The sequence below is a fragment of the Onychomys torridus genome, chromosome 14 (genome assembly GCF_903995425.1).
Source record: "Onychomys torridus chromosome 14, mOncTor1.1, whole genome shotgun sequence".
Taxonomy (NCBI): Eukaryota; Metazoa; Chordata; class Mammalia; order Rodentia; family Cricetidae; genus Onychomys; species Onychomys torridus.
In genome coordinates, this window is record NC_050456.1 from 81,211,268 (window position 1) to 81,228,847 (window position 17,580).

Sequence of the window (17,580 nt, forward strand, 5' to 3'; positions counted from 1 at the left end):
CTGAGTCATAAAGACATAGTACTTCCCAATCAAGAAGGACGTATATATGAAAGGGAAGATGGCAGTGGACCTGTGAGTAACAGGACCAGGGTCACGTAGAAGGCAGAAGAATCTGAGGAAGGGACAAAGATGCTTACTGCAAGCAATATTAAAAATTTACACAATGCATGGTGGGGCACATCTATAATGCATGCACTCAAGAGGTAGAGACAGGAGATCAGAAGTTCAAGGTCATCTTCAGCTGCATGGAGAATTCAAGGCCAGCCTGGGTTACTACATGCTTCCTGTTAGGGGGAAATAAAAGGAAGAAAGAAAAGAAAAAGAAACACAAAGAAATCACAAGACTATTAAGACATCTAGAGAATCAGAACCTAAAAAGCATGACCCAAATATCCTAGCCCTGTGGCCATCCTGACCATGTTTTTATTATAGCCTGTAACTATGTTCATTTGCTAGTTTATAGGTGACCGAGAGCCTCCTGCAGGATAATCCTGGGTTTCTCAGTCAGAAATGTCCTGTTAAACTGTGAATTTCTAGAGTCAGGACAAATGTGTCTTGTCACCTATGTAGAGGCAAGGGCACCAAAAACAGGACATGACTTGGGCCTCATTCTGCCTGTTGTCTCGGCACCCTCTCCTCGTTATGTTTGCTGTCAGCCACCACCCTCCTGGAAACAAGCACAGACTCCTCCTGAGTATACCTTTGACTCACATATCAGGACCTTCTGGGGCCCTGAGGGCTGCCAAATATCCCACACACAGAGGAGGTGCCTGCTATCCAGAGATGGGGCAAATGCCTTTTCAGGTAAGTCATGAACAGAAACGACAGTCTGCCTCTGAACTCGAGAGGCATGCAAACAGGATACTTTCCTCCCTAAAGATAAGAAAAATATTTTCACTTTAGCATTTTAAACATTTCAAAATTACTCACATAAAATATAATTCAATGAAGAAACAAACATGGTCTGTTCAAAGCTGAACAAAAAATCTAGCGTGTTGTTGTTGTTGTTGTTAAGTTCCCACACATCTCTAGTTTCCCTCAACTCATTCCATAACTGAGGATGACCTTGAATTTCTGATCCTCCTGCCTCCACTCCTCAGATATGCACCACCACATTCTGCAGTGCTGAGGACTGAACTCCAGGCTTCATGCATGCCAGGAAGCACCGCACCTAATAAGTGAGATCCTCACCCCAAACCTGGGCTGTGATCAGTGCCTACAGCGTAAACCTAAATTCTGTGTCCACATTGTGGCTTCAGTAAAGGAAATTCTTTCTCTGTAAAGAAGTGTAAGCCAGGACAGCACACTTCCTCTCATCTACCAGCCCCTCACACAAAGTGCATGGGACTTGGAAACTCAGCACCACACTGGAAATGACTGGAATGGCCTGCCTTCCATGGCATGCTGCTAGGACACTATTGTTAGGAACCTCAGTTCTCTTTAAAACAGTCCTCAGAACTCCATACAGAAACTACTCTGACCCAAAGCCAGGTGTAGCATTCTGAGAATGGATTCCACGACTTCTGAGGCAGCGTTGCTTTCCCCACAGTTCCCAGCAGCAGGGCTATTAACGAAGTGAAGAAACAGGGGGATGTCAGGCCACAGTCTAGTAAGAATTTTGTAGGACTAGCTATTTAAAACTATACATGATGACCTGACACCTACTGCCCATGCCTAGTAGCTTCTCAATTCACAGGCCACACCATCCATACCTGGGATCGAACTTGTCCTCCCGAATCCCCCACCACTCCTAGCCATCCCTCAGGACTTCCTCCTCAAGCAGCCTGAAGTCCTCCTCCAGGAAAGGGGTGACACTGGTTATATGTGCTCTTTCACAATTCATGAGCAAAACTCTGCCAGCACTGCCTCTGGATTTCCTGTGTGTGTGTGTGTGTGTGTGTGTGTGTGTGTGTGTGTGTGTGCGTGTGCGTGCGCGTGCGCGTGCGCGTGCGCGCGCGTGCGCGTGTGCGTGTGCGTGTTAGCATGTGAACATGATGGGAGAGGGCAAGCACGTGTCCAGATCAGTGGACAGCTTTACGGAGTCCGTTCTCTCGATCACCAGTCTTATGCATCAACCGCCTTTACCCGTCATTCACAGGCCCGGTTTCTAGTTTTTAGTGACACCAATAAGGTGTCTTTTCTCTTTTTTTACATTTATTTATTGTGTATGTGAGTCAGCTTCTTTATTAAACCAATCACGGTGACATATATTCACACATTGTAGAGGCATCTTCCACCTTTTCCCCTTTTTGTCTAAATAAAAAGAAAGGCTTTAACTTTAACACAGTAAAACTATATAGAACAAAAACAGTTGTCAAATCTAAAGACAACACAGTAACATACAGAATCCAGACCATGTACTTCCCATCTTTACGTGGCTTATTATATTTTGTATTTCTTTACTTTAAAGACCTTATTATTTTCAAACTATTTTTGTTTTTATGACCGTCTGTCTATACCACTTCTCTTTTCTCTCCCAAGCCTATGTGCATTTTTAAACACACTGTAACTTAATTAGAGGTTTTTTCCATCTGAATCTGTCTTTACTGTGTATCTGTAATCTTTTCTGTCTGCCTGAGCAAAACTGAAACCCGCCATGCAGCTTAGCTCATGGCATGCTGGCAGGGCTCACTCTGTCAGCGACAGCACTGTCGGCTCAAGCCCGCAGGCTGCAGCTAGGAGACGTGTCTCTGTACTACAGCAGGCATGAGAGACGCGAGACTAGGAAGCTGTATTTGGCCGTTTTTGTGTGTTTATAATCCAGGGAGACCAAGGCAGGAGGCTCAAGAGTTCAAAGCCCGCCTAACAACTGAGACAGTGTATCAAAATAGATAGATTGATAGATAGGTGATAGATAGATAGATGATAAATGAGATAAAAATTCAAATTTGCCCTTGCAAATACAGTTTGTTTAAACTAGTTTAAATATTCTGAATCATATGTTTTATCTGTTTACCAGTTCCATCGGTGTGCACTATCTGAGTAACTGCTTGAAAAGAATTACAAGACTTAAAACAAACACAGACAATGTCATTTTCCATTTACTAAATAATTTCATGAATTTAAATTGCTGTCAGACTTCTTCTAATTAACTCATGAAAATTAAATTATAAATTTAACATATACATTTAAGAAAAGAATCCTCACCATTCATTTGCAATTCTGTAGCCACGGAGTCTTTCTCTATTTTATATACAATAAACCCCATCAACTTAAAAAAAAATGTAACATTAATGATCATTATTTCAACATAAATATTCATGTTTGCCTATAACTCGACATCAGGAAAGGCCTCTCTTACCCTGAAGGAATGGCAGGTTTGTGTTAAGTTGGGAGGAGTTGTCGCTGATGTTCAGAGCTTTGTCTTGTGCCTGGGGATTCCAGCTGGGTCCAGCTGCCAAACGGTCCTCTTCAAGCAAAACAGCAACCACCTTTGAAAGACAAGTAAGCAGAGCAGGCCCTGGAGAGATGGCTCTCTTGCAGGGAACCTGGGTTTAATTCCCAGCACCTACATGGTAGCCCACAACTACCTGTGACCCCAGTCCAGGGACTCTTTTGGCCTCTTCAGGACCACAGTGCACACATATGATGCACAGATAGACAGGAAGATGAAACACCCATACACAATAAAATAAAAAAATGATTTTTAAGGGCAGGCAGCTGTGGTGCATGCCTTTAATCCCAGCTCTCGGGAGGCAGAGCCAGGCCGATCTCTAAGAGTTCGAGGCCAGCCTGGTCTACAGAGCGAGATCCAGGACAGGCTCCAAAACTACACAGAGAAACCTTGTCTCAAAAAAAAAAAAAAAAAAAAAAACTATATAAAAATAATTTTTAAAAATTTATAAAGAAAAACCATCTCAAAGCTGAACCATCTTTCTTAAAATGCTAGCAGCATGCTATCTTTTCTCTAGAAATTACCTTTTGTAGATTCCATTTCTGCAAATAAATGCTTGGCTCTATCATATCATAACATAAAAAATATATATCCTTTTTGCATAATAATAGTACACTAATATAAAGCCACAGGATGCCATTATTTCATCTTTCATGTTGTTTCCTTCACTAAATGAAGTTAAAATTTCGAGGGGGGAGGAAGCCTGACTATCTAACACCCTCAAACGAAAGGCACTAAGGAGATACAGGCAGCCTTCACTCACTGCATCCTAAGTAGCAGTAAATGTCTTCAGCAGATCTAACCAGGTCATCGCTAATTTAGAAATGAGCGGAAATGGTGAAGTGAGGACTGACAGGTCAGAGATGGGGTGTGCACATAAGAGGACGTAAGATGCAGGCTGGACCCGGTCCCCACCCGTCACCACCTGTCCTCCTCCTCACTGCAATGTACCCGAGGACTCTCTCCTTACTAGTCCCAAAACTTCATACTAACACAGAATCTAATAATAGTAACAAATATGTCCAGCCTAATCCTATTTATAAGCCACAAATCCCTCTGTAACTGGGACATTGAGGCAAAGTAGTTGGCAGGTAATCATAACAGAATCTGATGAACAGGCTTGATCCAAATCAACCTGTCAGAGTTTAACACTATTAGGCTGTTTCTTCTGCTCCATATTTAAATTCTAAGTTTATATAAAAAGTTAGAGACAACATAGAGATTAGGATATCAACTTCATATCTTAATATATTTGAAATCACCAATGTTTGTAGGTCACACTTGTGGTAAAGAATTTTGTAGTGGTAGAGAGGTGGGATATTACAAGTCCACAGTCAAATTACCTCATGTCATCTCTTTAGCCTTCCTGACAGCCTTTCATTGCCCACCTCTGTGCCTGACCTTATGATCTTAGGTCTACTAACTCAAAGAATGTCACCAGACAGTGTCTGAGGCCTACAGCACAGACTTCTTCCCATTGCTGTGGCCCTCCTACCTGTGGATCTCACAATGTATCTGAAAAGTGCTTTGATTTAGGATTTTCTTCTGTTCTGTAACTATAAAAACTTCATGGCGCAAGGTCCTGGGTTCAGTCCTCAGCTCTGGGGGGCGGAAGGGGGGAGGGGGGGAAAACGACTTCATGAAACTGTTACATGGTATTTAGGGTAACCTAAATCTGTGTGCCCAGGCCAAGGTCACTCAAGGCTCTAAAATAAACTTTCTTATTCCCTTTGAGGTAAAAGCTGTGTTTTTACATCAACAAAAGTCCTTTCTCTTTTAGAGATCTACACTTAAATATATGTAGAATAAAAGTTGGAGGGTTAGTTTCAAAATAATCAGGTGAATGATGGGAAAAGGGAACAATACGGAAGAAGGAGCCAGGTGAGGCAACATCTGCTGCAGTATGTGGAGCCTCACAATTGTGTACTTTGAAATTTTCCACAGCCAGTTGTTAAAATCTTGAGGTTATTATTTACAAATTCTGTATAGATTTACACTAGTTTTGCCAGCTTAACGTGTTTGGCTTAAGAGTCTATAATTATTTCCAACTGTAGGAAATTATTAAAGTAGAACCACAAAACACAGGATTTTCAGTAATATATATTTACCTAGTGTCATTTTGCATACAAGGACTTAATGAAAGTATTACTGATAATCTGTAAGAAAATCATACTTGAAAATGAAGAACTTATTCCAAGCCACAAAGCTCTAAGATTTCAGTAGCACTATTTCTGAAAATAATGAACCCTTAAGCACTAACATAGAAGAGGACATGCGACACAGAATGTACCTGGCATGCTGCCCGGAGAAAACTAGACAACCGTGGAGTGTCAATCTTTGGTACAACTATGACATCAGAGAAGTCTTTTTCTTCACTACCTACAATAAAATGTAGGTTTATTAAGTTTATAATAAAGTCAACTCCAAAACAGTTATGCTTTATAAATCACAGCACTCAAAGCGGTGTTGCAAACACTGAGACCCCTAGGAAGTCAGAGCACTGCGTTACATTCTCTATTTGAAGGTGTTTCCAATCTCGCATTGTCCTATAGTAAGTTCATGAGCTGAATCCGATTCAAATGTCTTAAGAAATACAGTAAAAGGAGCCAGTGTGTTCGGTGCTGGTTTTAGGTTACAGGTCAAGCATCTACAGAGGATAAATCTGCAACACTTATTGTCTGAGGTGCTTGAAATAAGAGATACAATACCTAGAGCTTTCTTATGGTGAGGTCTACCTGAGGATATATTCCTTGCTGTACAGAGACAATTCCTTAAGAAAAAAAAAAATCAACCAGTAATGTATAATCCATCTGGATAGCTACACATCTGTGTTCTAGAAACCTCTGGTCTGCACTAATGGAACACATCTTCAAATTGCACTTAAAAAGTGAAAATTCTATACTGATGAGAACAAACTATCCCAGTCTCAGAACAGAGTTTGTCATACAGTCATATGGTGAGTATTTAGAATATGGTATCTTCCCCACCTCATTACAAATCCAAGTCAGGGGTCAGACCATGGTTCTAGGTCAATTTAATGATTTCCAGTGGTTCAACAGCTCTAATCTCATTCATTAACATGAGCTAATTTGTTTTTTCAAAGGAATACTGAAAAGGTGCTTCCACAGTCATGTACTAACAACCACATCAAAAAGAAACACACAAGAAAAAGGAATTAAGTAAAAACAAAACAAAACCTACTGTAAAGAGAGTAGACATTCAACACTCAAGAGTACCAAGGTTACCTCCAGATACAACAGTGCCTTCTCCTGGGTGCTGGGTCCACACTTCCCTGGTTTCTATCTCTTCAGTCTGAACATCTCTCTCAACATTATCTTCATTGTACTGAACATATGCCTTAGAGGAAAAAAGGGGGGTTAGAATTAACATCTAGCTTCAATTTCAGAGCAATTTGCCATTACTGAAGATAAAAGCAACTTCATTTAAAAAAAAAAAAAAAAAGCTAACTTAAACATTTTTTAAAGGTGAGCATTCTTGAGGTTGGGATAGGTTGGCCTATGTGGGACTTTCTTGAACACTAATTGATGTGGGAAGATCCCACCTAGAAGTAAGTGACACAGTTCCCTGGGCTTGGGATCTGGACGCCATAAAAAGGGAGAAACAAGCTGAGCACAACTAGGTATGCATCTGTCATCTACTCTTCTGAGTGCAGATGTAACTAACTCTCTCAGGCTGCTGCTGCTGCTGCGACCTCCCTGCTATGGTGGGCGGTAACCTGGATTGGGAGCTAAAATAAAGTCTTTGTCCCCTAAGTTGCTTTTGCCAGGGTATTTTATCATAGTGACCAGAAAAGAAACTGAGATACTGTCCTCTGTACCAGTCATTCATCATGCCCGCCGGGCTATCTTTAGATTTTCCATTCTTTGAGTTTATGAGTACCAAGTTATAGAGGATACTCTTTCTCTCAACTACAATCTTCAGAGACCATTTCCAATTCTAATATTCTAGAATAGACACAAGGCACACACACATACTATACTTCCATTAGATAACACAGCCTTTACTAACCTGCTTGGTATTTTTTTTCCCGAAGTTCCTAATATACATGTCATACTCATTGACTGGTGGTAGGTCCAAGAGAGAAAAGGTGAAGGAAAAGTCTAAATCAATAAGCCGGAGCAGTTTTGTACTTCGTGTCCTTTAAAACAGATTGGAAACAGAAATTAAATTGAATGATACACTCAGGGACATGCAGGAGGGCATATCTTAGGGTCACATATAAGTAATAAGAGTGAGTCTCAAGTACTCAATAATTATTTTAAATAATTAAATAGAAGCTGAGGGTGTAACTCAGTGGCCAAATATTTCCCTAACTTATAGGAGACCCTACATTAGAGCCCTAGCAGAAAGGGGGGGGGGGGGGGGGCTAAATAAAAACAGTCACAAAGTAATGGCGTGAATATATCATGAACAAATGTGCAATTGGTCCACTGCAGTACACGAAGGTGGATAAAGTTACAATATATGTATACCAGAAGTTTCCTGACTGATAATTCACTTTTTTCAGGATTTAGTGTGGTTGGCTAGTACAATGACATTTCTGATTGCAGCCTACATCCTCCTGCAGGGTACAGCAGCCTATTCCCACAGGAAACAGCATCTGACAGCAGTAAGCCCAGACACCGGACTCCCCACACCCAACACTTGGTCGTCCCCCACCCCCCCGCTGCCTCAGTCTTCTTTCCCAACTATTTATACTGGTTTCTTTTTTTTCTCCCAGACATCCTAATGGTGATGGGCGCTGGACTCAGCCCTTAGTTATCCACTGTCCCCTCCCCCAGGCTAAAGCAAGCTGAGCACGAAGAGCTTTTATTTCTTCCACACACCAGCACTCCCACACTGCTGGTGTCCGATACACTATGGATGAGTGAATGGTCCTCCCAGCATCAGGGTATCTCAACAGCTACTTGTTCTCACTTCTCTCCTCACCTGTCCTTCTCCACTCACAGCAGCTCTCACTTCCCCACCATCTTATTCTCTGGACACCACCATGTAACTTTCTACTTACTACCTTCAATTCTGTCTCCCAAATTCCTTCAGCTATTTTCCCCAGCCACAGAAGAACATCCCACGTTCCCCGGCTGTTCACATCTTCCCTGTGTGGGTGGCTCAAGACGGGGCTCAGCTTGCTGTTTCCATGCACTTATCTAGCTATTCCAGCATCAGCCACAGAAAATCATCCTTGCTCTGCTACTGCACAGCAACCACACACAATCGGTGACAGTGTGTCATGGCTGATGCTCCCCGCCCTGTACTTAATCAGACTGATTTCTTGTGCTAAGAATACAGCACAATCACTGGGTTTTGTAATTAACTTTGGCATCTGAGTTCAAAGCCTCTAATCTTTTCTCCTTCAATAATGTCTTCACTACTCTTGACTCTTAGTATTTCTATATAATTTTCAGAATCAGCATCCTGAAAGGTATGAATTCACACACAGCCTTACTGGGATTTATAATAGAACACTTTTTTTTTTTTTTTTAATTTCCTGGGTCTTCATAGTAAGTGCTACTCTTTGTAATGTTGGATGCTGCTGTTGTCTGTCTGTATTTGTTGAAATGACTAGTTTTCTGTTCTAGGAAGGTGATAATGACATGAGTTGATGTTACTCAACCCTGTATTCCTAATTCTGAAATATTACATATTTTGGTTGTCATTGTGTGACAGATGACAAGATTTAGGGATACTAAGGTGGCTATTCAGAAGCATGAGTCTGCCTCTTTGCTGAAACAGACATCCAGATGAGTCAGCATTTGACTGGGGTAGCTGGGCTGTCCCAAAGTGTCTGTGAGGGTATCTGAAGCATTGACATCTGAGTTGCTGGGATGACTGAAAAGCACCTGTCCACAGTAAGTTTGTGTAACTCAATAGGCTGGTAGTTCTGGGGGTACAAAAGGCACAGGAAGTATGAAATCTTGCTTTCCATTCAGGAGTCAGCATCCTCTTCTGCCTTTGAGCATCAGAACTCCAGGCTCTTGAGCATTTGGATTCCAGGACTTAGATCAGTAGTCTACCAGCTCTCAGATGTTGTCTCATCTAAGAATTGGAGCACCCACTTGCTTTGATATGAGACTTTCTGCTTATTCGTCATTTGGATACCTTTTGGGTTTTTTGGTTTGGTTTGTTTTTTTTGTTTGTTTGTTCTGTTTTTTGAGACAGAGTTACTCTGTGTAGTCTTGGCTGTCCTGTAACTCAATCCGTAGATCAGGCTGGCCTTGAACTCACAGAGTTCTCTACCTCTTGAGTGCTGAGATTAAAGGAATGTGCCATCATTGCTCAGCTTTGGATAGCCTTTTGAGATATTTGTCATACATAGTCAAGTGAGACAAAGGCCCTAATAAATCATGTCCCCACTACACACACACACACACACACACACACACACACACACACACACACACACACCTTTTCACTTTCATAGTCATAAAATTTTAAGTCAAAGTCTGGCTAAGCCTCAGAAAAAAAAATTCAGAAGTTAAAAATATGGCCTATTTTCCTATTCTCTGGAATCTGTGAAAATGGTAGTTATTTCCACAGATATTTAGAAGACTATAGGCCAACTTTGTACTTTAATTTGTAGGAAAGTGGTTTACATATTAAATACTTTTAACAAACATAGGGATGCCTAAATTTTCTACTGCATTTTGGATCTATGGTGATGTGTCTTTCTAAGGTTTACTCATTTCACCTAAATTGTTATTGGTAGTTATTCATATAATCTTATTTAATCTGAGTAAGATCTGCAGTAATGTTCTCTTTTCCATTCTTACTGATTTTGTTTTCTTCCTTTATCATACTTAATCAAGATCTACCATGGAGTTTATACATTTTAAGAAAAATTTCCAAGAATAATTTTGGCTTTACTAAGTTTATTCAAATGCTTTCAGTTTTACAGATCTTTGCTCTTACATTTTATTCCTTTGCATTTATATTTAATTGCTGCTTTTCCCAGGCTCCTGGCATGGCTGCTTGAACCACTGATACCAAGCCTTTTCCATTCTCCCTCCAATGCATGTCTGTAGTTCAGCACCCCACAGACAGAGGCTTCACTGTCTCTGTTAAAAAGCAGTCGCTCTGTGGGCCTGGGTGTCACTCTGTGGGCCTGGGCGTGGCTCTGTGCATCTATCTAGTATGGAGGGGGCCTCAGTCTGACCACCAGCACCAAAGAGTCTCCTAATGTCTTCTTTTACTTATGTTCACCAAGAACTACAATGTTTATTTTCTAACTTCTAGAAATTTTCTACTTGACTTTTTATTGATCTGGAGCTTAATTCCATTATGTTCAGTGATACTCTATGTCACTTTGGTCCATTGTCTGTTTAAATATTATAAAACTCCACCATATTTTTGTTTGCACTAAATTTCTATCTCCAAAAAGACAAGTGTGTTTAAAAAAAAAAAAATCTGACTGTGTGGGCTGGAGAGATGGCTCAGCAATTATGAAAATGCTGCTCTTGCGGAGGATCCAGATTCAATTCCCAGCACTAATGTGGTAGTTAACAATTGCCCATAATTCCAATACTTTCTCCTGACTTCTATGGGCACCAGGCATGTATGTGATGCATAGACACATATATGAGCAATACACTCATACACATAAAAAATAAAATATATAAATCTAGAAAGATTATTTTTAAAAAATCATTTACTGTATTTGTGGACATTATTTCTCCTTTGGGTTCTGCTGGATTTTTGGTGTGTGTGTGCTATGTAACACTGCTGTTGGATACATAGGTGCAGAGTATCAGGCTTTGCTAAGCCTACCCTCTACCTTTATGAAGTAATAGTAACCTCCTCATTCTTAAGTTTTCCTGACATGGGTGACATCATATTGTTTTAGTTAGTGTTTGCTTGACACATCTTTCCCCATCCATGTATTTTCAGCCTTTCTGTGTCTGGCATGCAAAGTTTCTTTCCTAAATGTGGTGGTTTGAAAGAAAATGGTCCCCAAAGGGAGTGGCACTACTAGGAGGTGTGGTCATGTTGGAGTAGGTGTGATCTTATTAGAGGACGTGCCTCACTGTGGGGGCGGGCTTCAAGGCTTCAAGATCTCCTATGCTCAAGATACACACACACACACACACACACACACACACACACACACACACACACACACACCGGCGGGCTTCAAGATCTCCTATGCTCAAGATACACACACACACACACACACACACACACACACACACACACACCGCCCCCACCAGTGTCTCAGACCACTTCCTGTTGCTTGTGAGTCAAGATGTAAGAACTATCAGTTCCTTCTCCAGAACCATCTCTGCCTGTATGCTATCATGCTTCCTGCCATGATGATTATCGACTAAACCTCTGAACTATAAACGAGCCACCCCAATTAAATGTTTTCCTTTATAAGAGTTGCTGTAGTCATGGTGTCTCTTCACAGCAATAGAAACCCTAAGTAAGACACTAAAATATACTTACTTTTCCAGTTGTGAAATCTATGTCTTAAAATTGAATTTTAAAGTGCACAAGCATTTAATATCATTATTGATATGCTTTAGGTTATTTTACCATCTTTCTATTTCCATATATTCTCTATTCTTTTGTTTTTGCTTTTCTTGCCTAACATTGGATTGATCATGTGCTTTAATTATTCTGCTTATTCATTTGTTATAATTTATTCTTATCACCTTTGAATGGGTACTATAAATATTACAACAAGTACCCTTGCCCTACTAAAATTTAAATTAAGTGTTTCTTATCTCTGTTTGCCAGGACCTTACAATAAATTTATTTCCCCAGTTCTTGGGCTAAACTGTTAAGAAGTTAATTCTGTATGTTTAATTTCACAAGATACTACAGTCTTTTATTCAGTCAGTGTTGATTTCTATTTGTTCATAAACTTACCCTTCCTTTTTCAGTCCTCTCTTTAGGAGTCCATGTTTTTATCTGGCATCAATTGCTTCTGCCTGAAACAATGCCCATTTCTTTTAGTAGAGGTCTGTGAACAAGGAGTTCTCGTGGTTTTTGTAGGTCTGAAAATGTGTAGCTTTTACTTTAATTTTTAAAGGACATTATTCACTTTCAGCTTGTTTACTTGGAGCATGTCTGTCACCGTGGCCTGTATTTTCCTTTGCAAACCTCCCACGGAAGCTGCCTGCTCCAACTTTCAAGCTACAGCTTCCCCAACCCCTTGGCATCTGGTGCTCATTAGCCTGACTGAATTCTCTCTACTGCGATTACGTTCACTCTTCTTTATGATCTACATTTATCTTCTTGAACCTTTTAAGCCTTAACTTGTTTACATTCATAGTTTTGAAAGTCTGCAGATAGTATGTCTTAAAATACAGCTTCTACCCTGGTCCTTCTCTTTGTCCTTCCTGGGGTCCGATTATATGCATCACATGAGTCTCACTCTGTGTCACAACTGTGTAGTCTCTTTATCGGCCCCCTTCCATAGCTTCACTTCAAGTTGGAAACTTCCCATTGTCCTCTCTCCAACCCACTAACCTGCCTCCTCTGATAACTTGCTATTAAACTAATCAACTTTTAATTTCAATTATTGTATTTTTGAAGAAGAGTCCAAAGTTTGATTGTCTCATTAATTTCAATGTTCTGATCAAATATATTGCTTGTCAATTTACTTAAACACACATTAATCACATGCTATTACAATCTTATTTTAAAAATCCAGATCAAATTAATTACTCTCAGGATCGTCCATGGACCTACTACTACTCTCTGGTTTCACTCTTCGTTTAGTTACACTGTGGAGGTACTGTGTTCCCCAAAATGTTGTGACCCTAATAAACTTCTCTGGGGTCAGAGGCAGACAGCCACTAGAACAGAGGCCAGCAAATGGTGGCACACGCCTTTAATCCTACCATTCCAGAGGCAGAGATCTGCCGGGATCTCTGTGAGTTCAAGGCCACACTGGAAACAGCCAGGCGTGGTAACAAGAACCTTTAATCCCAGGAAGTGATGGCAGGAAGCAGAAAGGTATTTAAGGCGTGAGGATGAGGAACTAGAGCCTTGTTAAGCTTTTAGACTTTGAGCAACAGTTCAGCTGAGATTCATTTGGATGAGGACTCAGAAACTTCCAGTCTGAGGAAACAGGGTCAGCTAAGGAACTGGCGAGGTGAGGTAGCTGTGGCTGGTTCTGCTTCTCTGATCTTCCAGCATTCACCCCAATACCTGGCTCCAGGTTTGTTTTTATTAATAAGACCTTTTAAGATTCCTGCTACATCATATGATCCCAATTTCTGATGTGTCTAGTAATTTACTGGATAACAGACATTGAGTGGAAAATTCTGTAGGAATTTTGAATATTTTCTTTTTAATTTCTTCCTGGCAAGGAGAATCCAAGTAGGTCACACTAAACAGGTCCTATTGGGATGATCAGAGAGGCTCAGTGTCATGCGTCACGATGTCAGATCTATTTCAGCCTTGCCTTTATTCCTAGCATGGAGGCTTAGGAGCTTCATTCAACCAAAGTCAGCAGTGTTTAGCAAGGGCTCTCCTACTTCAAAGTCCTAAACATTTTCTACCTCCCCAGTCCTAAGTGAATGCCAAAGTTCCTACTCTTGCTTTCTGCCTGACTTGACCACCTTGAGAAACACATACAGCCCCTGGAATGGCACTCTACACTTGTCTTGCAGAGCTTAGTTCTTTGGGCCCTGGTGGTCCTGGCTATTACTAGTTCATGCAGCCATCTCAGAATTTTTGCATACTACTGTTGTTTTAGATCCAACTTTCACAGTTGGTTTTAGCTAAGGAGTTTCTTTGATACAAACTGTTCATCATAGAAAGAGGTCGGAGTCCTGTCCACATCCTGTGAAACTCCTGGTTCATAAATGAATATTGCTCTGACAACCGTACACTGCTCAATAGCATCTGTCACTGGGTAGATGCATTTCATACATCATAGAAAACTGCCTCCTCAAAGGTCTTGTCAGGTTGTTACAGCCAAGATTTTATCCTATGCTTGCACTAGACACTGAGACACTGTCATTGTTTTAACATTCCATCTACTCCCCATGGAAATATTCATCTCTGTGAATGAATACATGTTTTACATGTTTATAACCTACTAATAGAATACATTCCATTCATGCACTGGCAGCATAACTTTTTTCTATTGATTCACTGGTCATTCAAGGCCCACCTGGTGGACGACTAAGGAAAAAAGGCAGGAGAAAAAAGGTTTTCTTCTTCCCCAACCCTCTCACCCTGCTTGTAACATTTCTCTGTGGCTCCAGACCTTGCTCTGTAGCCACTATGGTTCAATGTCCCTGATCACAACTATCACAGACTTTGTGGGAGGCCAAAATTAAAAGTTATGGTCACCCAGCCACTGCAGGACCAATGTTATAAATTTATTTAACTCATTTGAAAGACTGTGCTTTGAGATGAGTATTCTAGGGTTCTCACACAGAACTGCCTAGAGAATATTTCCCCACATTCAGCCATCCAGGCACTCAGAGGCTAACTAAAGCCATGCTTCAAAGGGGTCTAATTGATTCTTGAACTGGTGGCAGATCTTGGTATCATTTACATGGTGATAGTTTTACAGGCATACAAGAATACAAAAATCATTAGGTCATGGAGGCTTCTACCTATATTTCAAAAGATCAGTGCCACAGAGCTGTAATACAGCATGAGCCAAGCTCTATCTGCCTTAGCAAGATTCTGTCCACCAGATCTAAAATGTATAGTTGTGATTCTGTTGGAGTCAAAACAGACCATGGACTCCTGGGCTGAGTCCACAACAGTAAGCCATGAATTTACTACAGACATTAGATAGCAAGAACCTAGTATATAGAACAGTACACAGTAACCAGAATAAGAGATGAACACAAAGAGAATTGTAATACTAATTAAAGAACTGACCAGGCTAGGAATATAGCTTAGAGGTAGAGTGCTTGCCTAATAAACAAAATACTGGGTTCAATATCCAGACAATTCACCTACACAGTCAACAATGAAACATGGGAAACTCTAGCTTCAAAACCATGCTGAGGAAAGGGACATTAAAATGCACTAACACAAAACTACAGCTGAGGTCAGCTCAAAGGGAGAACATTGGCCTAGAGTGCACAAGAACCTGGATTTCATTCACAGCAGGACATGTACGCACACAAACACCTGTGTTGAATTCCTCAGTATACCTACTTCTGCTTGAGAGCCTGACTCCGGCTCTTCTGGCGATGTGAGGCTGTTGCAAAATCCACAAAAATTCCACACACAGGGGTTCTGGAAATGGAATCATTTGCATCTGCACAGGGGAAAAGGCTGTTTTGTGACAATGAAACAGTTCCTTCAAGTAAAAAAGTAAAACAATAATAGTCATATATAAAATCACACCAATAAGAGTTCTAGAAATATTTACAAAGGTATGTATAAAATATAGTTTTCTGTTTCTATCCTACGTAGTCTGAAAATAAGATATACAGTAAACTCTCAATTGTGGTTTCACTTTCTAAGACTCCATTTACCTACAGTCAATGTGGTCTCAACATTATTAACTGAGTAATTCCCAAACCAGCAGTTGTAAGCATTCCCTTGCATGTTGTTCTGGGTAGCTTGACGAACTCTCACAATACGTTGTCTAGAATGTGAACAGTCCTTCAGTTCGTTATAGGCAGGCTGTAGGTGCTCCCTGCCCCCAACTCAGGCACAGTTACCAGATCAGCTCCCTTGGCATCACACTGCTAACACTCAGGGAACCCTGAAAGATGCCCTAAAAGGACAAGAATAGCAATATGGATTCACCAAAAAGGAATCACTAAGACCTTCCTCAAGGGCAACCATAGGCATAGCAAATAAAGTCACTTACCAACTGACAACCTGAGTTGATCCTCAGAACCCACAAGATGGAAAAAGAGAACCAACTCTAGAAAGCTGTCCTCTGACCCCACCATAAACACCATCACAAACACATGCTCTCTCACACATACATACACACAAGCAAATAAATTTTCAAAAGAGCTTCCTTAAAATAAAAAGGTGAATGTCCTCAATTTAAGGAAAGAAAAAAACCCTGAGGCTGCTGAGTTCAATAGTAAAATCAAATCCTCCATCCTTGAAAACATGAATAAGAAATTCATGCTACATGTGCTGCAGCATCTTAACCTGCAGAAGTTTCCACACCAGTACATGTTACCACCCTCTAATTAAGAGGGGCAAAGCACTAGACTTGTGTTGGAGAACATGGACAGAAATTGTGCTCAAGCTGATGACAAACTGTTGCATCAGAAAGCACTTGAGGACTAGAGATCATTCAGTGCTCCAGCCCTTGCTGCTCTTGGTGAGGACCTGGGTTTGGGTCCCAGCTCTCAACTGTCCATAAGCCCAGTTTCAGAGGATCTGATACCCTCTTCGGACCTCCGCAAGTACTAGGCGCATATGTGATGTGTATGCATATATGTAGGACACTCATAAAATAAAAACAAACCAACCTTTCAGAAAGTACTTAGTCTATGAAGGCCTCAGCAAGGGTCCCCTCGCCTGCAGGTAAAGAAGCTGGTTAGGAGGAAGGACACCACCTGAAGCAAATCTTCAACTGCACTGAAACCAGGCTCTTCTGAAAGATGCTAGGTGGAAACTACATTCACAAAACTGTGAAGATGCAGACATATATATGCCTGCAACCCTAGCACTCAGAAGGCTGATGCAGGAAAATTAAGAGTTGAAGATAAGCCTGGGCTATACAAGGAGAATACCAAAGAAACAAAGGCCAACAAAAACATGCAAAAGAAGGAAGCAGGGCTTAAAACATGAAGGCACGGGTCAATCTGGCACTGCACGGATTGCCTGAACAGGCACATGACAAAGTCAGGTACAGTGTACACAGCCAGGAGTTCACATTCATGAGAGCAAGGCACTTGCACATGTTCTGGCAACTTAGTCAAAGAGTGTTGGTGACAGCCACTTTGTTTATGGAATGATTCCACCAATGCTTTACCTCAGAAGTGCGGGAAAAACTTGGAAGGAAAAGTGTTGGTATTTAAAGCCCTGCTAACAATAACAGCACACCTGACCACCAGAATCTGTCAACAAAATGAAAACCTCAAGGTTGTATTTTTATACCAAATACACCACACTGCTTCAGTCCCTTGAGATGATGGCTCTGTGCTTGACAAGACCACACATATATGCCTGTCCTACATATGATCGTAACCGGCATAGGTCCTGATGGGGACACAGTG

General features: G+C 41.0%; 1 protein-coding gene across 5 annotated transcripts in view; it reads right to left on the reverse strand.

Moving 5' to 3' along the window:
• Nucleotides 1-17,580, reverse strand: part of Dync2i1 (dynein 2 intermediate chain 1) — a 67,066-nt gene that overhangs the window by 33,366 nt on the left and 16,120 nt on the right. For 4 of the 5 annotated variants that reach the window (XM_036205919.1, XM_036205918.1, XM_036205916.1 and 1 more), the window contains exons 8-13: nt 15,545-15,689; nt 7,424-7,553; nt 6,640-6,751; nt 5,685-5,773; nt 3,302-3,431; nt 701-873 (exon numbers count right to left, since the gene is read on the reverse strand). In XM_036205919.1, the coding sequence (XP_036061812.1) occupies nt 701-873; nt 3,302-3,431; nt 5,685-5,773; nt 6,640-6,751; nt 7,424-7,553; nt 15,545-15,689 (779 nt within the window). The remainder of the gene's footprint in view (nt 1-700; nt 874-3,301; nt 3,432-5,684; nt 5,774-6,639; nt 6,752-7,423; nt 7,554-15,544; nt 15,690-17,580) is intronic. The other variant, XM_036205920.1, reaches the window with a different exon arrangement.